Genomic DNA, 23,350 nt, shown 5'->3' with positions numbered 1-23,350 from the left:
ATCCCACTCTCGCAGGGCTCTGTCCTCCTTTGGCAGCTCGTCACACTGACGTCGAGTCGTTCGACTCGTTCACTTGCTCCGACGCCGGCCAGAGATAAGTGAATGAGATCGCACGGTGACGGGAGCGGCACGCGGCGCCTGTCCCGGTGCCGGATTACGCCCTGCACCCCCACAAGAAGGTGGGTAGGAGAGTTGTGTGTGCAGGCACCGGGCGCATGGTTACTGGAGCGGCTTGTCTAAGCGATGGCGCCTTGGCTGGCGGTTACTTAGCTCTGTTGCCTGAGCGTTCTCTTTAGTGAAAAGACAAGCCCTGTGCGCCGTGCAAGACGCGTCCGATATATTCCTGCCACTCAGTCGGCCTGGGCTGAACTATCGGCCGTGTCCCTCCAGTTCCAGCTGCTCCGGCAACACAACGGCCTCGGTCCGAAGGGGCCCGTGGCAGAGCGTTCGGAGCCTGACGTTCCCATGTAGCTTCTTAAATCTTCATCGACGCCTCTGTTGGGTTTCTTTTATCGGGCCTAAAATTCTTCCTTCTGGGGCTGTGTGGGGTATACAGCCACGTCTGACAGGTGTCTCTGACCCTCGAGGTGTTGTGGGGCTGTGTGGGTGGGTACAGCCGGGTGTCTCGTGTCCCTCGAGGTGTTGTGGGGCTGTGTGGGGCGGTACAGCCACGTCTGACAGGTGTCTCTGACCCTGGAGGTGTTGTGGTGCTGTGTGGGTGGGTACAGCCGGGTGTCTCGTGTCCCTCGAGCTGTTGTGGGGCTGTGTGGGTGGGTACAGCCGGGTGTCTCTGACCCTGGAGGTGTTGTGGTGCTGGGGAAGGGAGCGTATCATGCTGGGGAATGTGGGGGGGCAGAGGGGCCATGGGGCGTGGCACGCCGGGTGCTGTCATGGGGGGAGTGGGGCACGCCACAGTGGGTAAGCTTGGGGGGAGGTGTGGGGCATGGGCCTTTCTTTATTATGGTGGGGGGAGGGGTTTCTAGCTCTCCCTGGTCGGTGCACTGGGGGGGTAACCCTTTCCTGCCTCCCTTGGGGCGCCAGGTCCCTTTGTTGCCCCATGATCTATGCTCCGTGGCCGCAGACAGGCACGCTGGGCATAGACGCACCTGTCCGTGTGACGTTTCTCTGCCCCCCAAGTCTGGGATCCTGGGGGGGCAGGACAGGGACTCCCGCCCCTGGGCAGGACTCACCCAAGGTCCCCTCCCCCACGGAGCTGTGGGGTGGGGGCTGCCCCTCGGGCGGGCAGGTGGTACAATGAGCGCTGTGTGCACCAAGCTGCCCTGGCACCGACAGCTCCCGGCTCCCTGCACGGGCCTCTGTCCCTGGGAGTCACAAGGCCAGCAGCTGCTCACGGTGCCCCCCCCGCCCCCCTGCTGACAGCCTTGGGGGGCACAGCAGCCGTCAACAGCACACCGGGGGGGGGCAGCGCCTGGGGAGCTGGGGGGAGGGAGCCGTCCCCTGGGGGGGGCAGTGCCTGGGGAACTGGGGGGGGGGCAGTTGTCCCCTGGGGGGGCAGCGAATGGGGGGATGGGAGGCCGGCCAGCCATGGGGATGTGAGCTTCTGCCCCAGGCCTGTGGGTATCTCAGCTCTGGGGCGGGGGGGGGGGGCAGGCTGTGGGGCTGGCCAAGGTAGTGTGTGTGTCGGAGGGGGGGGGGGGGGTCTAGCAGCTTATGGCTGCTTGTGGGCAGGCGCCAATTACTGGAACCACCTAGGATAGGAACCCCTCCCTCTCTGACACCCCCTTCCTGGGGGGATAGACACTAGAGAGAGAGACCCCAGCCCCTTAATACCCCCTGTCCAGCCCCCCAGCGTCCTCTGCCCCTGCCCCTGTGCTCCCCAGCCTTTCCGGACCCCGCGCCCCCCCCAGCACCCCCTGCCCCAGTCCCCCCTGCCCCAGTCCAGCTGTTTGTGCACATTCCTGCCCCGTCCCCAGAGCTTTCGCAGCTGCCAAGCAGGGCCAGCCCCCCATCTCATTAACCCCATCAGCTCTGGCATCAGAGGGGCCCCCCTCCCCCGCAGGATAACACACCCCGTGTCCGGGCAGGACGGGCCCGGGGGGCTGATCCGGGGCTGGCTGGCCCGGCTGTGGGGCTCTCTCTGGAGGTCAGTGCCCTGCAGTGCCCCTGGCTGTTGTTTGCTCCGAGCCGGGCCCCAGGGACCCATGGGTGAGGCCCTGTTTGGCAGGAGCCGCAGCCCCTGCTGGAGGGGGGGGTTCTGGGGAGCGGCGCGAACGGAGGCTCCCAGCTGTGGGGACGCCGGGTCTGGGTGAAAGGGCCCTGGGGTGTGGGGTGAGATGGGGGCCTGGCTGTGAGCCTGCCCTGGGTGGGGAACGGGTGGGAGCAGCTCCCCTGCTCTAACCACTAGCCCCCACTCCCCTCCCAGAGCTGGGGAGAGAACCCAGGAGTCCTGGCTCCCAGCCCCCTGCTCTAACCACTAGCCCCCACTCCCCTCCCAGAGCCGGGGAGAGAACCCAGGAGTCCTGGCTCCCGGCCCCCCCGCTCTAACCACCAGCCCCCACTCCCTGTCAGTGCCTCTCGCCCCCTCCCTTCCATGGACTCAACCCCTCCCCGGGGGTGGAGCCGGCTCCCAGCTGGGCTTTAAAGAGCTGCAGGGAACTGGCTCTGCCACGGCCAGGGGAGCAGGCACCGCACCGGCTGAGGGTGAGGGGGGGCTGGGGTCCCGGCTGGGGCGCTGGGGGATGAGCAGAGGGGGTTGAGGATGAGTGGGGGTGTGTGTGTGGGGGGGGTGAGTACGGGGCTGGGGCACTGGGAGGACGAGGGTAAGTGGGTGTGGGGGGTCTGGCTGGGGGGTGAGTACGGGGCTGGGGTCCCGGCTGGGGCGCTGGGGGATGAGCAGAGGGGGTTGAGGATGAGTGGGTGTGGGTGTGTGTGGGGGGGGTGAGTACGGAGCTGGGGCCCCGGCTGGGGCACTGGGAGGACGAGGGTAAGTGGGTGTGGGGGGTCTGGCTGGGGGGTGAGTACGGGGCTGGGGTCCCGGCTGGGGCGCTGGGGGATGAGCAGAGGGGGTTGAGGATGAGTGGGGGGGGGGGTGTGGGTGGGGGGTGAGTACGGGGCTGGGGCCCCGGCTGGGGCACTGGGAGGACGAGGGTAAGTGGGTGTGGGGGGTCTGGCTGGGGGGTGAGTACGGGGCTGGGGTCCCGGCTGGGGCGCTGGGGGATGAGCAGAGGGGGTTGAGGATGAGTGGGGGTGTGTGTGGGGGGGGGTGAGTACGGGGCTGGGGCCCCGGCTGGGGCACTGGGAGGATGAGGGTAAGTGGGTGTGCGGGGTCTGGCTGGGGGGTGAGTACGGGGCTGGGGTCCCGGCTGGGGCGCTGGGGGATGAGCAGAGGGGGTTGAGGATGAGTGTGTGTGTGTGGGGGGGCGGTGAGTACGGGGCTGGGGCCCCGGCTGGGGCACTGGGAGGACGAGGGTAAGTGGGTGTGGGGGGTCTGGCTGGGGGATGAGCACAGGGCTGGGGTCCCAGCTGGGGGATGAGCAGAGGGGGTTGAGGATGAGTGGGTGTGTGTGTGTGTGGGGGGGTGAGTACGGGGCTGGGGCCCCGGCTGGGGCACTGGGAGGATGAGGGTAAGTGGGTGTGGGGGGTCTGGCTGGGGGGTGAGTACGGGGCTGGGGTCCCGGCTGGGGCGCTGGGGGATGAGCAGAGGGGGTTGAGGGTGAGTGGGGATGTGTGTGGGGGGCTGGGGTCCCGGCTGGGGGGATGAGCAGAGGGGGTTGAGGATGAGTGGGAGTGTGTGGGGGAGGGGGGGTGAGTACGGGGCTGGGGCACTGGGAGGACGAGGGTAAGTGGGTGTGGGGGGTCTGGCTGGGGGGTGAGTACGGGGCTGGGGTCCTGGCTGGGGCGCTGGGGGGTTGAGCACAGGGGGTTGAGGGTGAGTGGGGATGTGTGTGGGGGGCTGGGGTCCCGGCTGGGGGGATGAGCACAGGGCGGGGTTGCTCTGGGGGGATGCTGAGGGATGAGTGCAAAGCGGGTCCCAGCTGCGGTGCTGGGGGTGACTATGGGGGAGCTTTGGCGGGGTTCTCAGGGAGTAAGTACAAGGGGTCCTGGCTAGGATGTGGGGGGTAAATACCTGGGGTGATATGGGGGAGCCCTAACTGGGGCTGAATACTGGGGGCTGGCTGGGGGTTTTAGGTATGGGGGGCCCAGCTGGGGCACTGGGAGGGGTGAGTGTGGGGGTACTTACTCCACCATACCCCCCGTCTCTCCCATTGCAAGCCCCCCTCCCAAGTCACCCAACTAACCCCATCTCCCCGCAGGCCCCGCGCCATGGACTCCCGGCCCCTATTCCAGGCCCTGCACTTGGTGGCCGAGGACAACGTGGCCTTCTTCCGGCAGAGCGCCTCGGAGACGGGGCGCCGGTTCGTGGCGGCCTTCACGGCCATCGGGGAGCACGCCCGCCGCCTGGAGCCGATTCTGCGCCACTTCGCCAGCGTCTACCACGTCTTCGACCTGGACGAGGCCACGCCGGCCAACGGGTACCGCAGCCTGGCGCAGACGACGCGCTGCTGCCTGGCCCACGTCCTGCACAAGAGCCGTTACGTGGCCGCCAACCGCCGCAGCATCTTCTTCCGCACGGGCCACAACGCGGCCGAGCTGGAGGCCTATTGCGCCGCCCTGAGCCAGCTGCGGGCCCTGCTGTACCTGGCGCAGCGCCTGCTGACCCACAACCGCCCCGGCTGCCTCTTCCACCACGAGGAGCGTGGCCTGACCGAGTTGGTGCTGCGGGAGTACGGCACCCTGCACAAGGGCTGCTTCTACGGGCGCTGCCTGGGCTTCCAGGTGGGGGCCAGGCTGGGGGGGGCAGGAAGGGAGGGGGCCGGGCGGAGGGGGATTTAGGGGGAGCGGCGAGTCGGGGAGGGGCGACCCGGGGCAGAAGGAAACGCATCTGAGTCCCTGGCAGCCAGACATGCTCAGGGATTCTGCTGTGCCCCTCGCTCTGGGCCCTGCTGGCCTGGGTGCAGGGCCCCCCTCCATGGCCCCGCAATTGCTCACCCCCCCCCCCACGCCCCGGCCACGCCCGTCACTCTGCCCCCCCCCTCTCCCGAACACCCATGGGGAGGGTGAGCCGGCATCATGCCCCCAGGGTGCTCCCTGCGCAGCACCCGGGCAGGGGTGTCCCTCAGAGCCTCCGACCTGGTCTGGGGGTGCAGAACGGTGACCTTTGCCCTTTGCCCTGCAGTTTGCCCCCTCCATCCGGCCCTTCCTCCAGACCATCGCCATCAGCCTGGTCTCCTTCGGAGAGAACTACAGACGCCACGACTCCGGCCTCAGTGAGTGGGGTGCCTGGCGGGTGGGGGGGCACTGCTGTGGGGGGGCTTCTGCTCCCACGATGCACTGCAGCCCTGGGGAGGGGGGCTTCTCCCACAATGCACTGCGGCCCCTGGGGTGGGATTCTGCTCCCATGATGCACTGCAGCCACGGGCTGGCTGAACCCACAATTCCCTTCTGGGCCCACTCAGCCCAGCCTGCCGCCCAGGGAACCCGTCCGGCCTGCCTGCTACCCACAATGCACTGCTTTGCCCCTGCCCTGCCCATTGGGGGCTGGGCCCCGTGCCTGGCTGCCTATAGAGCCTCGCTGTGGAGGAAGCTTGGGGGGGTAAGGGAGCACTGCCGGGGGGGGGGGGGGCAGGGCCGGGGGGCAGCGTGAGGGAGCACTGCCGGGGGGGGCAGGCGGGGGCCGTGGGAGCCCCACAGGGCTGGGGGGCACCATGAGGGAGCACTGCCGGGGGGCAGCGTGAGGGAGCACTGCCGGGGGGGGCAGGCGGGGGCTGTGGGAGCCCCACAGGGCAGGGGGGCAGGACCGGGGGGCAGCACCCCACCCCTGATCTCCCGTCCCCCCAGGCATGGCGGCCGGCTCGCTGTTCACGTCGGGGAAGTTCGCCATCGACCCGGAGCTGCGGGGAGCTGAGTTCGAGAGGATCACACAGAACCTCGACGTGCATTTCTGGAAGAGCTTCTGGAACCTGACGGAGACCGAGCTGCTGGCTGTGAGTGCGGGGGCTGTCCCCGGCATAGGGCGCTGTGGGGCTGGGGCTGGGGTAGGAGCGGGACCTGGCGCAGGGCACTGTGGGGTGGGGGCAGGGGTTTGGAGTGGTGCCTGGTGCAGGGCACTGTGGGGTGGGGGCAGGGGTTTGGAGTGGTGCCTGGCGCAGGGTGCAGGGGGGCTGGAGTGGGGGCTGGGAGCGGGGCCTGGAGCAGGCCGCTGTGGGGCTGGGGTCGGGATAGGAGCAGGGCGCTGTGGGGCATGGGGGTGGGAGCGGGGCCCAGCGCAGGGTGCTGTGGGGCAGGGGGGTGGGAGCAGTGCCCGGTGCAAGGCACTGTGGGGCAGGGGTCGGGGTGGGAGTGCAGGGTAGAACCTGCCTGGGGGCCCCTCTCACCCTCCCCCTCCCCCGCAGTCCGTGGCCAGCATGGCGTCCACGCCAGTGCGGGTGATCCGGGCGCTGACGGTGCCCCCCGAGCCCTTCGAGCTGCCGCTGGCTGCCGACCCCTCGCTGAGCATCACCATCAGCCCCCCTGTGGCACACACCGGCCCTGGGCCCGTCCACATGCGCCTCATCTCCCACGAGCTGCGTGAGGGGCAGGTGAGGGGCTGGTGGGTGGGGGGCTGGGAGCTCTGGGAGGGGGAGGGGAGTGAGCAGAACCAGGTCGTGTCCCGGCAGGACTGGGGAGTTGGGTCCTGGGGGAATTCCAGGGAGGGCTACGGGGACCGGGTGAAGTGGTGGGTTCCAGGCAGGGCGTGCATGGGGGAGATGGGCAGGGGAAACCAGCACCCCCTGCTGGGTGAGATGGGATGGGACGGGATTGCTGGGGGTGTCCTGGGCGGGGCACACATTGGGGGATGGCAGGGGGTCCCTGGCAGGATGTGCAAGGGGCGGGGGAGACAGTCAGGGGGGTCCCTGGCAGGGTGTGCGGGAGGGTGGGGGGTACGGGCAGCGGGGGTCCCCTGGCAGGGTGTGCGGCGGGGGGACGGACAGTCGGGGGGCCCCTGGCAGGGTGTGCGGGAGGGCGGGGGGTACGGGCAGCGGGGGGCCCCTGGCAGGGTGTGCGGGAGGGCGGGGGGTACGGGCAGCGGGGGTCCCCTGGCAGGGTGTGCGGCGGGGGGACGGACAGTCGGGGGGCCCCTGGCAGGGTGTGCTGGGGGGGAGGACAGACGGGGGGTCCCTCACACCGTCCCTCCTGCTCTCCCCAGGACAGCGCGGCACTCTCCGCGCTGGCCCCGGCCGAGGGCCCACTGGGGCTGGAGCTGTGGCGCAAGGCAGCGCCCGCGCCCCCCTCGCCCCTCCTGCTGGTTCACTTCCACGGCGGCGGGTTCGTGGCGCAGACGTCGAAGTCACACGAGCCGTACCTGCGGGGCTGGGCGCAGGAGCTTGGTGCCCCTGTGCTCTCCGTCGACTACGCCCTGGCGCCCGAGGCCCCCTTCCCCCGCGCCCTGGAGGAGTGTTTCTACGCCTACTGCTGGGCCTTGCGCCACTGCCGCCTGCTGGGTGAGCCCAGGGACCCCGCACCCCCTGCTGGGTGAGACGGGATGGGACGGGGGGACCCCAGCACCACATGCTGGGTGAGCCCAGGGACCCCGCACCCCCTGCTGGGTGAGACGGGATGGGACGGGGGGACCCCAGCACCCCTGTTGGGTGTGATGGGCACATGGGGGGGCAGCACCCTCACACTGTTCGCTGGGTGGGACGGGCAGGGGCTGGAGAGTGTGGGACATGAACAGAGTCCCCACCCCTGGTGGCCTCCCCCGGGTTCCCTGATGCCCCCCCCACTCACCCCGTCTCCCCGCAGGCTCCACGGCGCAGCGGGTCTGCCTGGCCGGGGACAGCGCCGGCGGGAACCTCTGCCTCACTGTGACCATGCGGGCGGCCGCCTTCGGCATCCAGCTGCCCGACGGCATCATGGCGGCCTATCCCGTCACCCTGGTGCGGGCCGCGGCCTCGCCCTCCCGCCTGCTTACCCTGCTCGACCCCCTGCTGCCCCTCAGCGTGCTCTGCAAGTGCCTCAGCGCCTACGCCGGTACGGGGGGGTCCTATGGAGAGGGGCAGGATGGGAGAGGGGGCAGGGGGCAAAGATGGGGAGACGGGTGGGCAAAAGCAGGGAGCTGATGGGTTTGGGGGCGAAGAGCAGGGACCCTGGTGCTCTCTCCCCCGCCCCCCCCCGACACAGAGCCAGTGGAGGGTGAGCAGGGAGGGAGGGCTGGTGAGGTGCAGGGGGACCCCGGTGCTCTCTGTCCCTGCCCCCCAGGCACGGAGCCGGCGGAGGGCGAGCGGGGAGGGGGGGCTGGTAGGGTGCAGGGGGACCCCGGTGCTCTCTGTCCCTGCCCCCCAGGCACGGAGCCGGCGGAGGGGGAGCGGGGAGGGGGGGCTGGTGGGGTGCAGGGGGACCCCGGTGCTCTCTGTCCCTGCCCCCAGGCACGGAGCCGGCGGAGGGGGAGCCCCCCGGGCTGGAGAAGCTGGGCCCGGTGAACATGGTGCGGCGGGACACGGCGCTGCTGTTGCAGGATCTGCGGCAGAGTGCCTCGGCCTGGCTGGGGGCGCTGCTGGACGGCCCGGGGCGCAGCAACGGGGCTGGCGCAGGTAAGAGCTGGGTGGGGCCCCCACCCCTGCCCGCCCCCTCTCACCTGCCCCTTGTCTCCACAGGGCATGTCTGGTGCCAGCCCCCCCCTCCCGCTCCTGCTGCTGCCCCTGGTGCGTCTCCTGGCAGCCAGGATCCCCACCCTCACTAACCCACCCGCTGGTAGGACTGCCCCGCCAGCCCCTAACCGCACGGGCCTTCCAGGGGTCGGGGGAGCTTCCACGGTGCTGTCCCTCAGCATCAGGGGCAGCCAGGGAGAGCCTGGCACCGCATGGCACATAGGTGTGGGGCAGGGCAGCCTGGCAGTGGGGCAGGGCAGCCTGGCAGTGGGGCAGGGCGGACTGGCACCGCATGGCACATAGGTGTGGGGCAGGGCAGCCTGGCAGCGGGGCAGGGCGGACTGGCACCGCATGGCACATAGGTGTGGGGCAGGGCAGCCTGGCAGTGGGGCAGGGCGGACTGGCACTGCATGGCACATAGGTGTGGGGCAGGGCAGCCTGGCAGTGGGGCAGGGCGGACTGGCACCGCATGGCACATAGGTGTGGGGCAGGGCAGCCTGGCAGTGGGGCAGGGCAGACTGGCACCGCATGGCACATAGGTGTGGGGCAGGGCAGCCTGGCAGTGGGGCAGGGCGGACTGGCACTGCATGGCACATAGGTGTGGGGCAGGGCGGCCTGGCAGGGGGGCAGGGCGGACTGGCACCGCATGGCACATAGGTGTGGGGCAGGGCGGCCTGGCAGGGGGGCAGGATGGCATGGCACATAGGTGTGGGGCAGGGCAGCCTGGCAGTGGGGCAGGGCGGACTGGCACCGCATGGCACATAGGTGTGGGGCAGGGCAGCCTGGCAGGGGAGCAGGGCGGACTGGCACCGCATGGCACATAGGTGTGGGGCAGGGCAGCCTGGCAGTGGAGCAGGGCAGACTGGCACTGCATGGCACATAGGTGTGGGGCAGGGTGGCCTGGCAGTGGGGCAGGGCGGACTGGCACCGCATGGCACATAGGTGTGGGGCAGGGCGGCCTGGCAGGGGAGCAGGGCGGACTGGCACCGCATGGCACATAGGTGTGGGGCAGAGCAGCCTGGCAGTGGAGCAGGGCAGACTGGCACCGCATGGCACATAGGTGCGGGGCAGGGCGGCCTGGCAGGGGAGCAGGGCGGACTGGCACCGTATGGCACATATGTGTGGGGCAGGGCGGCCTGGCAGTGGGGCAGGGCAGACTGACACCGCATGGCACATAGGTGTGGGGCAGGGCGGCCTGGCAGGGGAGCAGGGCAGACTGGCACCGCATGGCACATAGGTGTGGGGCAGGGCGGCCTGGCAGGGGGGCAGGGCGGACTGGCACCGCATGGCACATAGGTGTGGGGCAGGGCGGCCTGGCAGGGGAGCAGGGCAGACTGGCACCGCATGGCACATAGGTGTGGGGCAGGCTGGCCTGGCAGGGGGGCAGGGCGGACTGGCACCGCATGGCACATAGGTGTGGGGCAGGGCGGCCTGGCACCATATGGCACATAGGTGTGGGGCAGGGCAGCCTGGCAGGGGAGCAGGATGGCATGGCACATAGGTGTGGGGCAGGGCGGCCTGGCAGGGGGGCAGGATGGCATGGCACGTAGGCGGGGGGCAGGGCAGCCTGGCACTGGGGCAGGGCGGCCTGGCAGGGGGGCAGGGCGGCTGGGCTGGCAGAGGGCAGGGCTGCCTGGCACGTAGGTGTGGGGTGACCCAGGCGCACACAGAACAGAATCCAGCATGGCACAGACACTGCACCAGTTGGAAGGGAGGGGGCAAGGTCCTGGCAGGGGAGAGGTGAGGACGATGGGGGGGGTCCCTGCAGGCGATGAGGGGGGGCTCCCGGCAGGGGAGAGGTGAGGGTGATGGGGGTGGGAGTCCCGGCAGGGGAGAGGGGAGGGCGATGGGGGTGGGCGTCCCGGCAGGGGAGAGGGGAGGGCGATGGGGGTGGGAGTCCCGGCAGGGGAGAGGTGAGGGCGATGGGGGTGGGAGTCCCGGCAGGGGAGAGGTGAGGGCGATGGGGGGGGAGTCCCGGCAGGGGAGAGGTGAGGGCGATGAGGGGGAGCTCCCGGCAGGGGAGGGCGATGAGGGGGGGCTCCCGGCAGGGGAGAGGGGAGGGCGATGGGGGGGAGCTCCCGGCAGGGGAGAGGTGAGGGCGATGGGGGTGGGAGTCCCGGCAGGGGAGAGGGGAGGGCGATGAGGGGGGGCTCCCGGCAGGGGAGAGGGGAGGGCGATGGGGGTGGGAGTCCCGGCAGGGGAGAGGGGAGGGCGATGGGGGTGGGAGTCCCGGCAGGGGAGAGGGGAGGGCGATGAGGGGGGGCTCCCGGCAGGGGAGAGGGGAGGGCGATGGGGGTGGGAGTCCCGGCAGGGGAGAGGTGAGGGCGATGGGGGGGAGTCCCGGCAGGGGAGAGGGGAGGGCGATGAGGGGGGGCTCCCGGCAGGGGAGAGGGGAGGGCGATGGGGGGGAGTCCCGGCAGGGGAGAGGGGAGGGCGATGAGGGGGGGCTCCCGGCAGGGGAAAGGGGAGGGCGATGGGGGGGGGCTCCCGGCAGGGGAAAGGGGAGGGCGATGGGGGGGAGTCCCGGCAGGGGAGAGGGGAGGGCGATGGGGGTGGGAGTCCCGGCAGGGGAGAGGGGAGGGCGATGGGGGTGGGAGTCCCGGCAGGGGAGAGGGGAGGGCGATGGGGGTGGGAGTCCCGGCAGGGGAGAGGTGAGGGCGATGAGGGGGAGCTCCCGGCAGGGGAGAGGGGAGGGCGATGGGGGTGGGAGTCCCGGCAGGGGAGAGGTGAGGGCGATGGGGGGGAGTCCCGGCAGGGGAGAGGTGAGGGCGATGGGGGTGGGAGTCCCGGCAGGGGAGAGGGGAGGGCGATGGGGGGGAGCTCCCGGCAGGGGAGAGGGGAGGGCAATGAGTGGAGGCTCTCGGCAGGGGAGAGGGGAGGGCGATGAGGGGGGGCTCCCGGCAGGGGAGAGGGGAGGGCGATGGGGGGGAGTCCCGGCAGGGGAAAGGGGAGGGCGATGAGGGGGAGCTCCCGGCAGGGGAGAGGGGAGGGCGATGAGGGGGGGCTCCCGGCAGGGGAGAGGGGAGGGCGATGAGGGGGAGTCCCGGCAGGGGAGAGGGGAGGGCGATGAGTGGAGGCTCTCGGCAGGGGAGAGGGGAGGGCGATGGGGGGGAGCTCCCGGCAGGGGAGAGGTGAGGGCGATGGGGGGGAGTCCCGGCAGGGGAGAGGTGAGGGCGATTTGGGGAGTCCCGGCAGGGGAGAGGTGAGGGCGATGAGGGGGAGCTCCCGGCAGGGGAGAGGTGAGGGCGATGGGGGGGAGTCCCGGCAGGGGAGAGGTGAGGGCGATTTGGGGAGTCCCGGCAGGGGAGAGGGGAGGGCGATGAGTGGAGGCTCTCGGCAGGGGAGAGGTGAGGGCAATGAGGGGGGGCTCCCGGCAGGGGAGAGGGGAGGGCGATGGGGGGGAGTCCCGGCAGGGGAAAGGGGAGGGCGATGAGGGGGAGCTCCCGGCAGGGGAGAGGGGAGGGCGATGAGGGGGGGCTCCCGGCAGGGGAGAGGGGAGGGCGATGAGGGGGAGTCCCGGCAGGGGAGAGGGGAGGGCGATGAGTGGAGGCTCTCGGCAGGGGAGAGGTGAGGGCGATGAGGGGGAGCTCCCGGCAGGGGAGAGGTGAGGGCGATGGGGGGGAGTCCCGGCAGGGGAGAGGTGAGGGCGATTTGGGGAGTCCCGGCAGGGGAGAGGTGAGGGCGATGAGGGGGAGCTCCCGGCAGGGGAGAGGTGAGGGCGATGGGGGGGAGTCCCGGCAGGGGAGAGGTGAGGGCGATTTGGGGAGTCCCGGCAGGGGAGAGGTGAGGGCGATGAGGGGGAGCTCCCGGCAGGGGAGAGGTGAGGGCGATGGGGGGGAGTCCCGGCAGGGGAGAGGTGAGGGCGATTTGGGGAGTCCCGGCAGGGGAGAGGGGAGGGCAATGAGTGGAGGCTCTCGGCAGGGGAGAGGTGAGGGCGATGGGGGTGGGAGTCCCGGCAGGGGAGAGGGGAGGGCGATGGGGGGGAGTCCCGGCAGGGGAGAGGTGAGGGCGATGGGGGTGGGAGTCCCGGCAGGGGAGAGGGGAGGGCGATGAGGGGGGGCTCCCGGCAGGGGAAAGGGGAGGGCAATGAGTGGAGGCTCTCGGCAGGGGAGAGGTGAGGGCGATGGGGGGGGAGTCCCGGCAGGGGAGAGGGGAGGGCGATGGGGGGGAGTCCCGGCAGGGGAAAGGGGAGGGCAATGAGTGGAGGCTCCCGGCAGGGGAGAGGTGAGGGCGATGGGGGGGAGTCCCGGCAGGGGAGAGGTGAGGGCGATTTGGGGAGTCCCGGCAGGGGAGAGGGGAGGGCAATGAGTGGAGGCTCTCGGCAGGGGAGAGGTGAGGGCGATGAGGGGGAGCTCCCGGCAGGGGAGAGGGGAGGGCGATGGGGGTGGGAGTCCCGGCAGGGGAGAGGTGAGGGCGATGGGGGTGGGAGTCCCGGCAGGGGAGAGGTGAGGGCGATGAGGGGGAGCTCCCGGCAGGGGAGAGGGGAGGGCGATGGGGGTGGGAGTCCCGGCAGGGGAGAGGGGAGGGCGATGGGGGTGGGAGTCCCGGCAGGGGAGAGGGGAGGGCGATGGGGGTGGGAGTCCCGGCAGGGGAGAGGGGAGGGCGATGGGGGTGGGAGTCCCGGCAGGGGAAAGGGGAGGGCGATGAGTGGAGGCTCTCGGCAGGGGAGAGGGGAGGGCGATGGGGGGGAGTCCCGGCAGGGGAGAGGGGAGGGCGATGAGGGGAAGTCCCGGCAGGGGAAAGGGGAGGGCGATGGGGGGGAGTCCCGGCAGGGGAGAGGTGAGGGCGATGAGGGGGAGCTCCCGGCAGGGGAGAGGGGAGGGCGATGGGGGTGGGAGTCCCGGCAGGGGAGAGGTGAGGGCGATGGGGGTGGGAGTCCCGGCAGGGGAGAGGGGAGGGCGATGAGGGGGAGTCCCGGCAGGGGAGAGGTGAGGGCGATGAGGGGGGAGTCCCGGCAGGGGAGAGGGGAGGGCGATGAGGGGGAGCTCCCGGCAGGGGAGAGGGGAGGGCGATGAGGGGAAGTCCCGGCAGGGGAAAGGGGAGGGCGATGAGGGGGAGCTCCCGGCAGGGGAGAGGGGAGGGCGATGGGGGTGGGAGTCCCGGCAGGGGAGAGGGGAGGGCGATGAGGGGGAGCTCCTGGCAGGGGAGAGGTGAGGGCGATGGGGGGGGAGTCCCGGCAGGGGAGAGGGGAGGGCGATGAGGGGGAGCTCCCGGCAGGGGAGAGGGGAGGGCGATGGGGGTGGGAGTCTCGGCAGGGGAGAGGTGAGGGCGATGGGGCTCTCAGCAGGGGAGAGGGGAGGGCGATGGGGGGGAGTCCCGGCAGGGGAGAGGTGAGGGCGATGGGGGTGGGAGTCCCGGCAGGGGAGAGGGGAGGGCGATGGGGGGGAGTCCCGGCAGGGGAGAGGGGAGGGCGATGAGGGGGGGCTCCCGGCAGGGGAGAGGTGAGGGCGATGGGGGTGGGAGTCCCGGCAGGGGAGAGGTGAGGGCGATGGGGGGGAGTCCCGGCAGGGGAGAGGTTAGATCATTCGGGGGGTCCCCTGGCTCTCACGTCTCCCCTGGCTCACAGAGGCCATGCGGACGAGCGTCTCGGAGGCAGCGCTGGACGACTCAGCTGTCAAATCCAGGGGCTCCCGCAAGAGCCAGACCTGCCAGGATCTATCATGCGGGGTGTCAGCCCCCCTGGCCCCTGCACCTGCCTCCCCTCCCCAGGGCAGCCCCCCCAGCTTCTTCCTGAGTGGGGGGCAGCGGGAGGAGGAGGCTCCCGGGGACGAGGGGCTGCAGTATCCCGATGGCTTTGAGCCGCTGCGCTCGGACCAGCCCTCCGCCAGCATCACCCTGGAGGCATCGCCCGTGGTCAAGAACCCCTTCATGTCGCCCCTGCTGGCCCCGGACAGCATGCTACGAGGGCTGCCGCCGGTCCATATCGTGGTGAGAGCCCGGGCGGGCGGCCAGCCAGATTGTGCAGGGGAGCCTGGGGGGTCGGCTGGTCCATATAGCAGTGAGAACCCCACGGGGGGGGGGGGGCGGGGGATGGGTACTGGTCCATATAGCTGTGAGAGCCCCACAGGGAGGGGGCACTGGTCCATATAGGAGTGAGAACCCCACGGGGGGGCACTGGTCCATATAGCAGTGAGAGCCCCACAGGGAGGGGGCACTGGTCCATATAGCAGTGAGCGCCCCACAGGGAGGGGCCTGGGAAGTGTGATAGCCCCCATTGACGTTTGTCCCCCACTCTGCCCCCCCCGCAGGCCTGCGCCCTGGACCCCATGCTGGACGACTCGGTGATGTTCGCCCGGCGGCTGCGGGAGCTGGGCCGACCGGTGACGCTGCGGATCGTGCAGGACTTGCCGCACGGCTTCCTGAGCCTGTCCCAGCTGTGCCGTGAGACCCGCCAGGCGGCCGCACTCTGCACCCGCGTCATCCGTGAGATCCTGCTGCCCCCGGAGCCCACGCCGCCCACCGCCCCGCCCTCGCCCCGCAAGCACCGCAAGCTGGAGCGGACGCCGCACTCGGGGGCTGCCACGGGCCGAGCCACACCCAGCCTCAAGAGTCCCACCACAACTGCCTTGGAGACCACGCCCGGCCAGGGGGGTCGGGCCCCAGTGGAAACCCCCCAGAGGCGAGAGCCGGGGCCCCAGGGCGGCCCGGCGGGCAGGGAGGTGGGGGCCTGAGCCCCCGGCCGTGGTCGGGGATTTCCTGGGAGCCCCTTGGTGCTTTTCTCTCTGTGGCTCCCGGTTAGGGGGAGGAGGGGGGGTCCCCCCGAAAGCCTGGCGGGCCCCTCCCCAGCCCCCACCCCCGGGGCCTGGTTTGTAGTGGTTTATGCTGGATGGGCGTTTGCTGCTGTCTGTACCCTGTGGCCTGAGGAGAACGGGGTGTCTCCCGTCCCCGTCCTGGGCTCCCACACTCCAGCGCTGCTCTGGACGGGACCCCCTGCACTCCAAGGAACGCCCCAGGGGCCAGGCCTGAGCTGAGGGTGCAGCCCCAGGCCCCCCCTCCCACGCTGACTCCAGGGGTGGGGCAGAGGAGCCGGGCTGACCCCCCTACTCTGGGGGTGGGGGTAGGGTGGGAGCTCTCTGCCCCCCTCCTTTCCCTGTGTGCACTGGGGGGGGCACTCCAGCCCATCTGCCCCCCTAAACGACTCACCCCCCTGCCTGCTGCTGCTGTGAACCAAATGAAGGGTTGGGGGTGCGCTCCCTTCTGGGGGGGCTCCGGGGACCCCCATCCACAGCCTTCAGTTTTGTAAATAAAACAGTTTGATATTGAGCAAATTGTAGCATCCGTCCTGCCAGGTCAGATCAGGGCCTGGGCCGGCCCCCATTCCCTGCCCCTCTGAGCCACTCCCTCCCCCTACAGGGGCCAGGCCCCGGGCCCCATACCCTGCCCCTCTGAGCCACCCCCTCCCCCCCTTACAGGGGTCAGGCCCCATTCCCTACCCCTCTGAGCCACCCCCTCCCCCTACAGGGGCCAGGCCCCATACCCTGCCCCTCTGAGCCACCCCCTCCCCCTACAGGGGCTGGGCCCCTGTGTGAGGCAGCCCCCCCTTCCCAGTGGGGCAGGGAACATTGGGGGGGACTATAGGGTTAAAGGGGGATTTTGGGGGTTTCAAGCAACAGAGGGTCCTGTGGCACCTTTAAGACTAACAGAAGTATTGGGAGCATAAGCTTTCGTGGGTAAGAACCTCACTTCTTCAGATGGGGGTTTCAAGTGGATGTTGGGGCATGTGGTGTGGGGATTAGTGGGGTTTTCTACTGGGGAGTTGTGGGGCTCCCTGTGGGGATATGGGGGGGCTATGGCCTGGGAGGGATGAGGGGGTGCTATGGGGGGCTCTGGCATGGTTGTGGGGTGGAGGGGTTGGGGTTTGAATGGGGGAGAAGTGGGGGGTTGTTACAGGGGGTAACTGGGACATGTACTGGGGGATGGGGGGCTGTGGTGAGGGGGATAGGTTATGGGTAGGGATGAGGTGGCTTATTATGGGATGTGGGCAGATCATGGGAGAAGCGGGTTATGGGGTGGGAGGGGGACTATTATGGGATGGGGTTTGTTTGGGGGTGGGACTATTTCCCCTCCCCTCGCAGGGATTCTGAGCGCGCAGCCCCTGCCCGGCGGGGGGCTCGGCGGAGCGATCCGCGGGAAGAAGGTCCGGCCGGCGGCCGCAGACGGGCCAAGATGGCGGCGCTGGCGCGGCGCGCGGCGGCCGGGCGGGGCCGGTGAGCGGCCCGCGGGGCGGGGCGAGGCCGAGGCGGCCCCGGAGCCGGGACGGGAGGCGGCCCAGGTGAGGGCGGGGACGCGGGGGGGAGAGGGGCAGGGATTACGCAAAGTACGTAGTAGCGCCGGGGAGAAGCGCGCTGCGCTACGTCAAGCGCGTAAGCCTTGTTCGGGAATAGCTGTTAGGAAAGGCGCTGCGCAAACACCGTAAGGAAGCGCTGACTTTACGCAACTGGCGTAAGGGGCGCCGGCTGCAGCCGCCAGTGGGCGCCACGTGACCAGCTGACAGGTGCGGGGATGGCTGCGCACGTTGCGTAGAACAGCCGGGCCGCTGCGCAAACGGCGGAGCGCGGTGCTTAGAGCGCGAAGTACGCGGGCGTGGAGGAGCGGCCGCCGCCGAGACTGGAGGTGGCTACGCAAATGGCGTAAAGACGGGTCGGGAATAACACGGGGGGGGGCTCCCAGGGTGAGAGCGGGGCTGAGACCCGAGGAATCTAGTGCCCCTCCCCCACCCACCTCAACAACCCCCCTCCCCCCACAATACCGCCCCTCCCCCCACAATACCGCCCCTCCCCCACCCCATAATAACCGGCCTCTCCCCCACCCCAACAATGTTCTGCCCCTCCCCGTAAAACCCCGCCCACTCATCCCCCGATCTGGGCTGGGGGGTGTCTGACCCCCATCTCTCCCCAGCTGTGCCAGGATGGCCCCGGCCGGCGAACGCCTGCACTTCCGCTTCCCCAGCTACGGGGACGGGGTGCTGCGGCGCATGGACCAGCTGCGGGCGCAGCGGCGGTTCTGCGACGTGACGGTGCAGGTGAACGAGCTGCGGGTGCCGGGGCACCGCGTGGTCTTCGCCGCCTGCTCGCCCTTCCTGCGGGACCAGTTCCTGCTCAGCGACTCGCCCGAGGTGTCCGTCTCGCTCCTGCAGAGCCCCGAGATCGGCCGCCAGCTGCTGCTCTCCTGCTACACCGGCAGCCTCGAGGTGCCGCTGCCCGAGCTGGTCAACTACCTGACGGCCGCCTCCTTCCTGCAGATGGGCCACGTGGTGGAGCGCTGCACCCAGGCCGTCTCCCGCTACCTGGTGCCCAAGGCCGAGGCGGCGCCAGGCGTGAGGGAGGGGGCGGAGGAGGAGGAGGGGGCCTCCCCCAGCCCCCTGCCCGCGCGGCAGCAGGACGGGGCGGAGGGGGCCGGGGATTTCCTGGCGTGCCGCTCCCGCAGCAGCCCCTCGTCCCCGGAGATCTCCCTGCCCCTCCTCAACTCGGCCGTGGAGATCACCCGCCGCTACCTGCAGGGCTGCTACGAGGACGAGGCGGCGCCGGGGGGCCCCTTCCCCTGCCCCCCACCCCCCGTCCAGCCGGGGGGGCCGTGGCGGGGCTGCCCCCTGCGCCGGCGCCACCTGGAGCCGGCCCGGAAGGACAGGCCGGCGGGGCTGGGGGCGGGCAGGAAGGCGCCGGAGCTGGAGCGGCCCTACCGGTGCCCACGTTGCGACGGGCTGTTCCCGCAGCTGGGCGGCTTCGTGAGCCACGTGCGAGAGCACAAGCTGTTCCTGTGCCTGCGCTGCGCCAAGGTCTTCTCCCAGAAGAGCAACCTGACCCGGCACCTGCGCGTGCACACCGGCTTCAAGCCCTTCCAGTGCCCCGTGTGCCGCAAGTGCTTCACGCAGAACGCCACGCTGCAGGACCACCTCAACCTGCACAGCGGCCGCAAACCCCACCGCTGCAACTACTGCGCCGTGCACTTCACCCACAAGCCGGGCCTGCGGCGCCACCTCAAGGAGCTGCACGGCAAGAGCACCTTGCAAAACAGCCACGAGGAGAGCGAGGAGATCGCCGGGGCCTGCGACTGAGCGCGGGGCCGAGCCGCTGCCCTGGGGAGGGGCCACGGGGCCACGGACTGAGCCACGGACCGAGCCACGGGGCCTCACAGACCCACGGCCTCCCCTGGGGAGGGGTCACGGACCCACGGCTTCCCCTGCATGGGGTGAGCCATGGGGGCTCACAGGGCGCTTGGCACAGCCACAGCCTTCCCGGAGGAACAGGGATACTATGGACTGTTCCATTCCCTCCTGGTGGGGGGAGGGGAGAGAGCAGGACTAATGGGCCTGACCATTCCCTCCTGAGGGGAAGGGGGTCTGCCCAGGAGAGGACTAGCCCATTCTCTGCTGAGGGTGACCCTCTCAGCCCAAACCATTCGCTGGGGGCGGGGAGAATATTCATTCTTATGACCCCCAAATTCTCTAGGATCCAAAAGACGGGGGGGAAATCCAGAGCAGGGGGCTGGAAGCCAGGACGCCTGGGTTCTCTGGGGGTGGGTGGGAGGAGGAGGGGTAGCAGCCCCAGGGTGAATCCCTCTTGTAAACCTGTTTATTCACCCCCAGCACCAGGGGCACCTCCCCCCCCAGCTCCAGTCCTCAGGGCGGGGAAATATCACAAACACTTTATTCCTATAAAGTTTTGCCTTTTCACACTGGCTCCTTGTGTGTGTGCCGGGGGCGGGGGGGGGTTGCTGGGACCCACCATCACTGTGGGGCCAGGCTGGGCTAGCGAGGGGCTGCAGGTCAGGAGCGGGGGGGAGGTGGGAGGAGCCCAGCTCTGACCCCTCTGGTTCCTGCCCCCCATAGCCAGCCAGGGCCCCTCCTCTGGGCCTGGAGCCTCCTCCCCCCCCCAGCCCACGAAGGACCCGGCCCCCGGATCCAGCTGGGTGTCAGAGCCACTGACATTCGAGGGGGGCCCTGTGCCTGATCCCCTCCCCCCCCCGAGCCCGGCAGGGGGCAGAGCCAGGTGCAATCCCTGGCTCAGCCATTTCACACACGGGGACCTGCCCCCAGAGTGGGGCTGGTTTGACGGGGACCCTGCCCCTGACACGGCAACATAGCCCCCCTGGGGTGGGGCAGGGACTGGCGCTACAGCAGCACAATCCCATCTACCCCCCACACACGCAGACGAGGGGCAGGCAGAGCCGGCTGGTCTCTTTATTCCCCACCTGGGGGGGGGGGCTCCTTCCCCCTTCAATACAGGAATTAACTGAACACAGACGACTGTAGGATCAAACCCCCCCTTCTGCCCCCAGGCCCCGTCAGCCCCCTGGAGCCGGGGGGGGGGGGGCTCTCGTGGAAGGGGGTCAAAGCAGGTTGGACACAGTCCCCCATTCATGGGAGGGGGGGTCCAGGTGAATCCTCCTCCCCCAGTCAGCGCCAGGCAGCCACTGCAACCCAATGTCCTCGGTAGTCTGTCCACACTGGCGGGGGGGGGGGGGGGGGAGCGTCTGTGACCTGAGCCCCAGGCGCAGCCCCTGGCCGGTCACAGCACCATGCCGGCAGGGAGGTCACAGCGACATGCCGGGGGGGGGATGTCCTGGCGGGTCACAGCGACATGCGGGGGGGGGGGGGGGTGTCCTGGCGGGTCACAGCGACATGCCGGCAGGGAGGTCACAGCGACATGCCGGGGGGGATGTCCTGGCGGGTCACAGCGACATGCGGGGGGGGGGGGGTGTCCTGGCGGGTCACAGCGACATGCCGGCAGGGAGGTCACAGCATCGTGCCGGCAGGGAGGTCACAGCGACATGCCGGGGGGGGTGTCCTGGCGGGTCACAGCGACATGCCGGCAGGGAGGTCACAGCGACATGCCGGAGGGGGGGGGTGTCCTGGCGGGTCACAGTGACATGCCGGCAGGGAGGTGTCAGCGACATGCTGGGGGGGGGGGGTCCTGGCGGGTCACAGCACCATGCCAGCAGGGAGGTCACAGCGACATGCCGGAGGGGGCGGGGGGGTGTCCTGGCCGGTCACAGCGACATGCCAGGGGGGGGGGGGGTCCTGGCGGGTCACAGCACCATGCCGGCAGGGAGGTCACAGCGACATGCCGGAGGGGGCGGGGGGGTGTCCTGGCAGGTCACAGCACCATGCCGGCAGGGAGGTCACAGGGACATGCCGGGGGGTGGTGTCCTGGCGGGTCACAGCACCATGCCGGCAGGGAGGTCACAGCGACATGCCGGGGGGGGGTGTCCTGGCGGGTCACAGTGACATGCCGGCAGGGGGGTCACAGTGACATGCCGGCAGGGAAGTCACAGCGACATGCCGGGGGGGGGGGGGCCTGGCGGGTCACAGCACCATGCCCGCAGGGAGGTCACAGCGACATGCCGGGGGGGGGGGTGTCCTGGCGGGTCACAGTGACATGCCGGCAGGGGGGTCACAGTGACATGCCGGCAGGGAGGTCACAGCGACATGCCGGAGGGGGCGGGGGGGGTGTCCTGGCGGGTCACAGCACCATGCCGGCAGGGAGGTCACAGCGACATGCCGGGGGGGGGGGGGTCCTGGCGGGTCACAGTGACATGCCGGCAGGGGGGTCACAGCACCATGCCGGCAGGGAGGTCACAGCGACATGCCGGGGGGGGGGGGTCCTGGCGGGTCACAGTGACATGCCGGCAGGGGGGTCACAGTGACATGCCGGCAGGGAAGTCACAGCGACATGCCGGGGGGGGGGGGGGACCTGGCGGGTCACAGCACCATGCCGGCAGGGAGGTCACAGCGACATGCTGGTGAGGTTGTCGTGGCTCAGCAGTCCCTTGCGGGCGCCCCCGGCCCCGTGGCTGCCGCTGCAATAGTCCTGCAGGTTGTGGCGCAGGGTGACCAGGGCGGAGCCCAGGCAGGTGCGGTTGGGGGCCTGGGTGCCGCCGGGCAGCTGGAGCAGCACGGTGGCCACGCCGGCCATGCCGTCGTCCGTGGGCTCCAGCGTGACGGGGCCCACGCGGAAGCTGCAGTAGGAGTAGCCCAGCAGGTGGGAGAGGAAGGGCTCGGAGCGGCGGAAGTGGGCAGAATAGGGGACCTCGGGGTAGGGCTTGAGGCGGCTGGGCAGGGCCGGGGGAGCGGGCAGCGGCGGCGGCTTGTGGGGCCGGGCCGGCAGGAAGACCAGGTCGGCGGCCTGGGGCCCGGCCTCCGGCTCGAAGCAGACGGTGACCTTGGCGAAGGGGCGACTGGCCATCTTGGTCATCTCCTGCAGCTGACGGTGCTGCTCGTGCCGCAGGTCCAGGAACTGCTTCGCCTTCCAGAGCAGGACGCAGGCGGAGAGGAAGAGGAAGAAGCAGGAGAAGAAGACGGAGAAGAAGACGAAGAGGTCGATGTGGGCCTGGTCCTGCCGGAAGAAGAGCAGCCCCTGGGAGTCGCTGGCGTTGGGGCTGGCGCCCACCCCCAGCAGCAGCAGGTAGAAGCGGCTGGACTTGAGGGCGTGCAGCTCATGGGGGTAGGTCACCACCACCCGGTCCCGCACGCCCCGCACCACCAGCACGGCCTGCGGCTCCCACACCGTCAGGTAGGTGATGAGCCCGCGGGGGCGCTCCTCCCGCAGCCGGGGCGGGGCCGTGCCGTTGGCCCCCCCCTCGGCCCCGCCCGGCGCCAGCACCCGCACGCCGTGCACCCCCGTGGCCCGGTCCACGTCCACGGCGAAAGTTTCGTAGGCGGGCGAGACGAAGAGGTCGACGGCGCCGAAGGTGACGTCCACGGTGATGCGGATGTCGACGTTGGTGAACTTGGGCTGCACGCCGAAGAGCACGGTGCGGCCGCGCGCCAGGTGCTGCAGGTTGGGCTGGTGGAAGCAGTTGCTCTGCGAGGTGGGGTCGAAGCAGAACTCCTGCTCCACCGAGATGAGCCGGTAGCACTGGAGTCCCCCGACCGGCGTCCCATGGAACGAGTCCCGGCACTTGGCACACTGGGGGGGACGGGGTCAGTGAGAGCAGCCCCCCCACCCCTGCCCCACACGGCTCCCTCTGAGCACCCCCTCCCCCCCCCCGCTGGCTCAGCCCCCGCCCCACACAGGTCTCCCACCCCCACACCCCTGCCCCACAGGGCTCCCTCTGAGCACCCCCTCCCCCCCCCCTGCTGGCTCAGCCCCCGCCCCACACAGGTCTCCCACCCCCACACCCCTGCCCCACAGGGCTCCCTCTGAGTGCCCCTCCCCCTCTCCCCAGCTGCAGCCCCACCCCTGCCCCACACAGCTCCCTCTGAGCACCCCCTCCCGCTGGCTCAGCCCCACCTGACCCAGAGTACTTGTAGCAGCCCTGGCTGGCCCCGCCCCCGCTCCCCGGCCCCGCCCCCACCTGGTACTTGTAGCAGCCCTGGCTGGCCCCGCCCCCGGCCCCAGGCCCCGCCCCCACCTGGTACTTGTAGCAGCCCTGGCTGGCCCCGCCCCCGCTCCCCAGCCACCCTCCCACCTGGTACTTGTAGCAGCCCTGGCTAGCCCCGCCCCCGGCCCCAGGCCCCGCCCCCACGCCCCGCCCCCACCTGGTACTTGTAGCAGCCCTGGCTAGCCCCGCCCCCGGCCCCAGGCCCCGCCCCCACCTGGTACTTGTAGCAGCCCTGGCTGGCCCCGCCCCCGGCCCCAGGCCCCGCCCCCACTTGGTACTTGTAGCAGCCCTGGCTAGCCCCGCCCCCGGCCCCAGGCCCCGCCCCCACCTGGTACTTGTAGCAGCCCTGGCTGGCCCCGCCCCCGCCCCCAGGCCCCGCC

At 70.8% G+C, this 23,350-nt stretch overlaps 3 protein-coding genes across 3 annotated transcripts; 2 read left to right on the top strand and 1 right to left on the bottom strand.

Moving 5' to 3' along the window:
* Positions 1-4,274: 4,274 nt before the first annotated feature.
* On the top strand, positions 4,275-15,319 carry LIPE (lipase E, hormone sensitive type). Its single transcript, XM_065420179.1, has 9 exons — positions 4,275-4,797; positions 5,198-5,288; positions 5,860-6,005; positions 6,414-6,599; positions 7,208-7,502; positions 7,804-8,031; positions 8,427-8,591; positions 14,215-14,576; positions 14,897-15,319. Exons 1-9 carry the CDS (start codon positions 4,285-4,287, stop codon positions 15,317-15,319), a joined length of 2,409 nt encoding a protein of 802 aa, XP_065276251.1. The 5' UTR covers positions 4,275-4,284.
* Positions 15,320-16,814: 1,495 nt separating this feature from the next.
* Positions 16,815-18,702, top strand: LOC135892269 (zinc finger and BTB domain-containing protein 12-like). Its single transcript, XM_065419969.1, has 2 exons — positions 16,815-16,855; positions 17,547-18,702. The coding sequence occupies exons 1-2, from the start codon at positions 16,815-16,817 to the stop codon at positions 18,700-18,702; spliced, it is 1,197 nt and encodes a 398-aa protein (XP_065276041.1).
* A 2,671-nt stretch (positions 18,703-21,373) lies between these two features.
* MEGF8 (multiple EGF like domains 8) lies at positions 21,374-22,555 on the bottom strand (the record flags this gene model as incomplete). The annotated part of the gene is made up of 1 exon (XM_065419968.1): positions 21,374-22,555. A coding segment is annotated over one exon (1,182 nt), but the record flags the coding sequence as incomplete, so codon positions are not given.
* Between the last annotated feature and the right edge of the window lie 795 nt (positions 22,556-23,350).

Source organism: Emys orbicularis, chromosome 20 (assembly GCF_028017835.1).
Source record: "Emys orbicularis isolate rEmyOrb1 chromosome 20, rEmyOrb1.hap1, whole genome shotgun sequence".
In the NCBI taxonomy this organism is placed as follows: Eukaryota; Metazoa; Chordata; order Testudines; family Emydidae; genus Emys; species Emys orbicularis.
This window is presented reverse-complemented; position numbering and strand designations above follow the sequence as displayed.

What these genes read in the sequence shown, in the direction of transcription:
- LIPE (XM_065420179.1), top strand. Translation starts at nt 4,285, where the DNA reads ATGGACTCCCGGCCCCTATTCCAGGCCCTGCACTTGGTGGCCGAGGAC. An exon ending in ACGCCACGACTCCGGCCTCA is followed by an intron (nt 5,289 to 5,859) that starts GTGAGTGGGGTG and finishes CCGTCCCCCCAG; the next exon opens with GCATGGCGGCCGGCTCGCTG. An exon ending in CAGCAACGGGGCTGGCGCAG is followed by an intron (nt 8,592 to 14,214) that starts GTAAGAGCTGGG and finishes CCTGGCTCACAG; the next exon opens with AGGCCATGCGGACGAGCGTC.
- LOC135892269 (XM_065419969.1), top strand. Translation starts at nt 16,815, where the DNA reads ATGGCGGCGCTGGCGCGGCGCGCGGCGGCCGGGCGGGGCCG. An exon ending in GCGGCGGCCGGGCGGGGCCG is followed by an intron (nt 16,856 to 17,546) that starts GTGAGCGGCCCG and finishes ATCTCTCCCCAG; the next exon opens with CTGTGCCAGGATGGCCCCGG.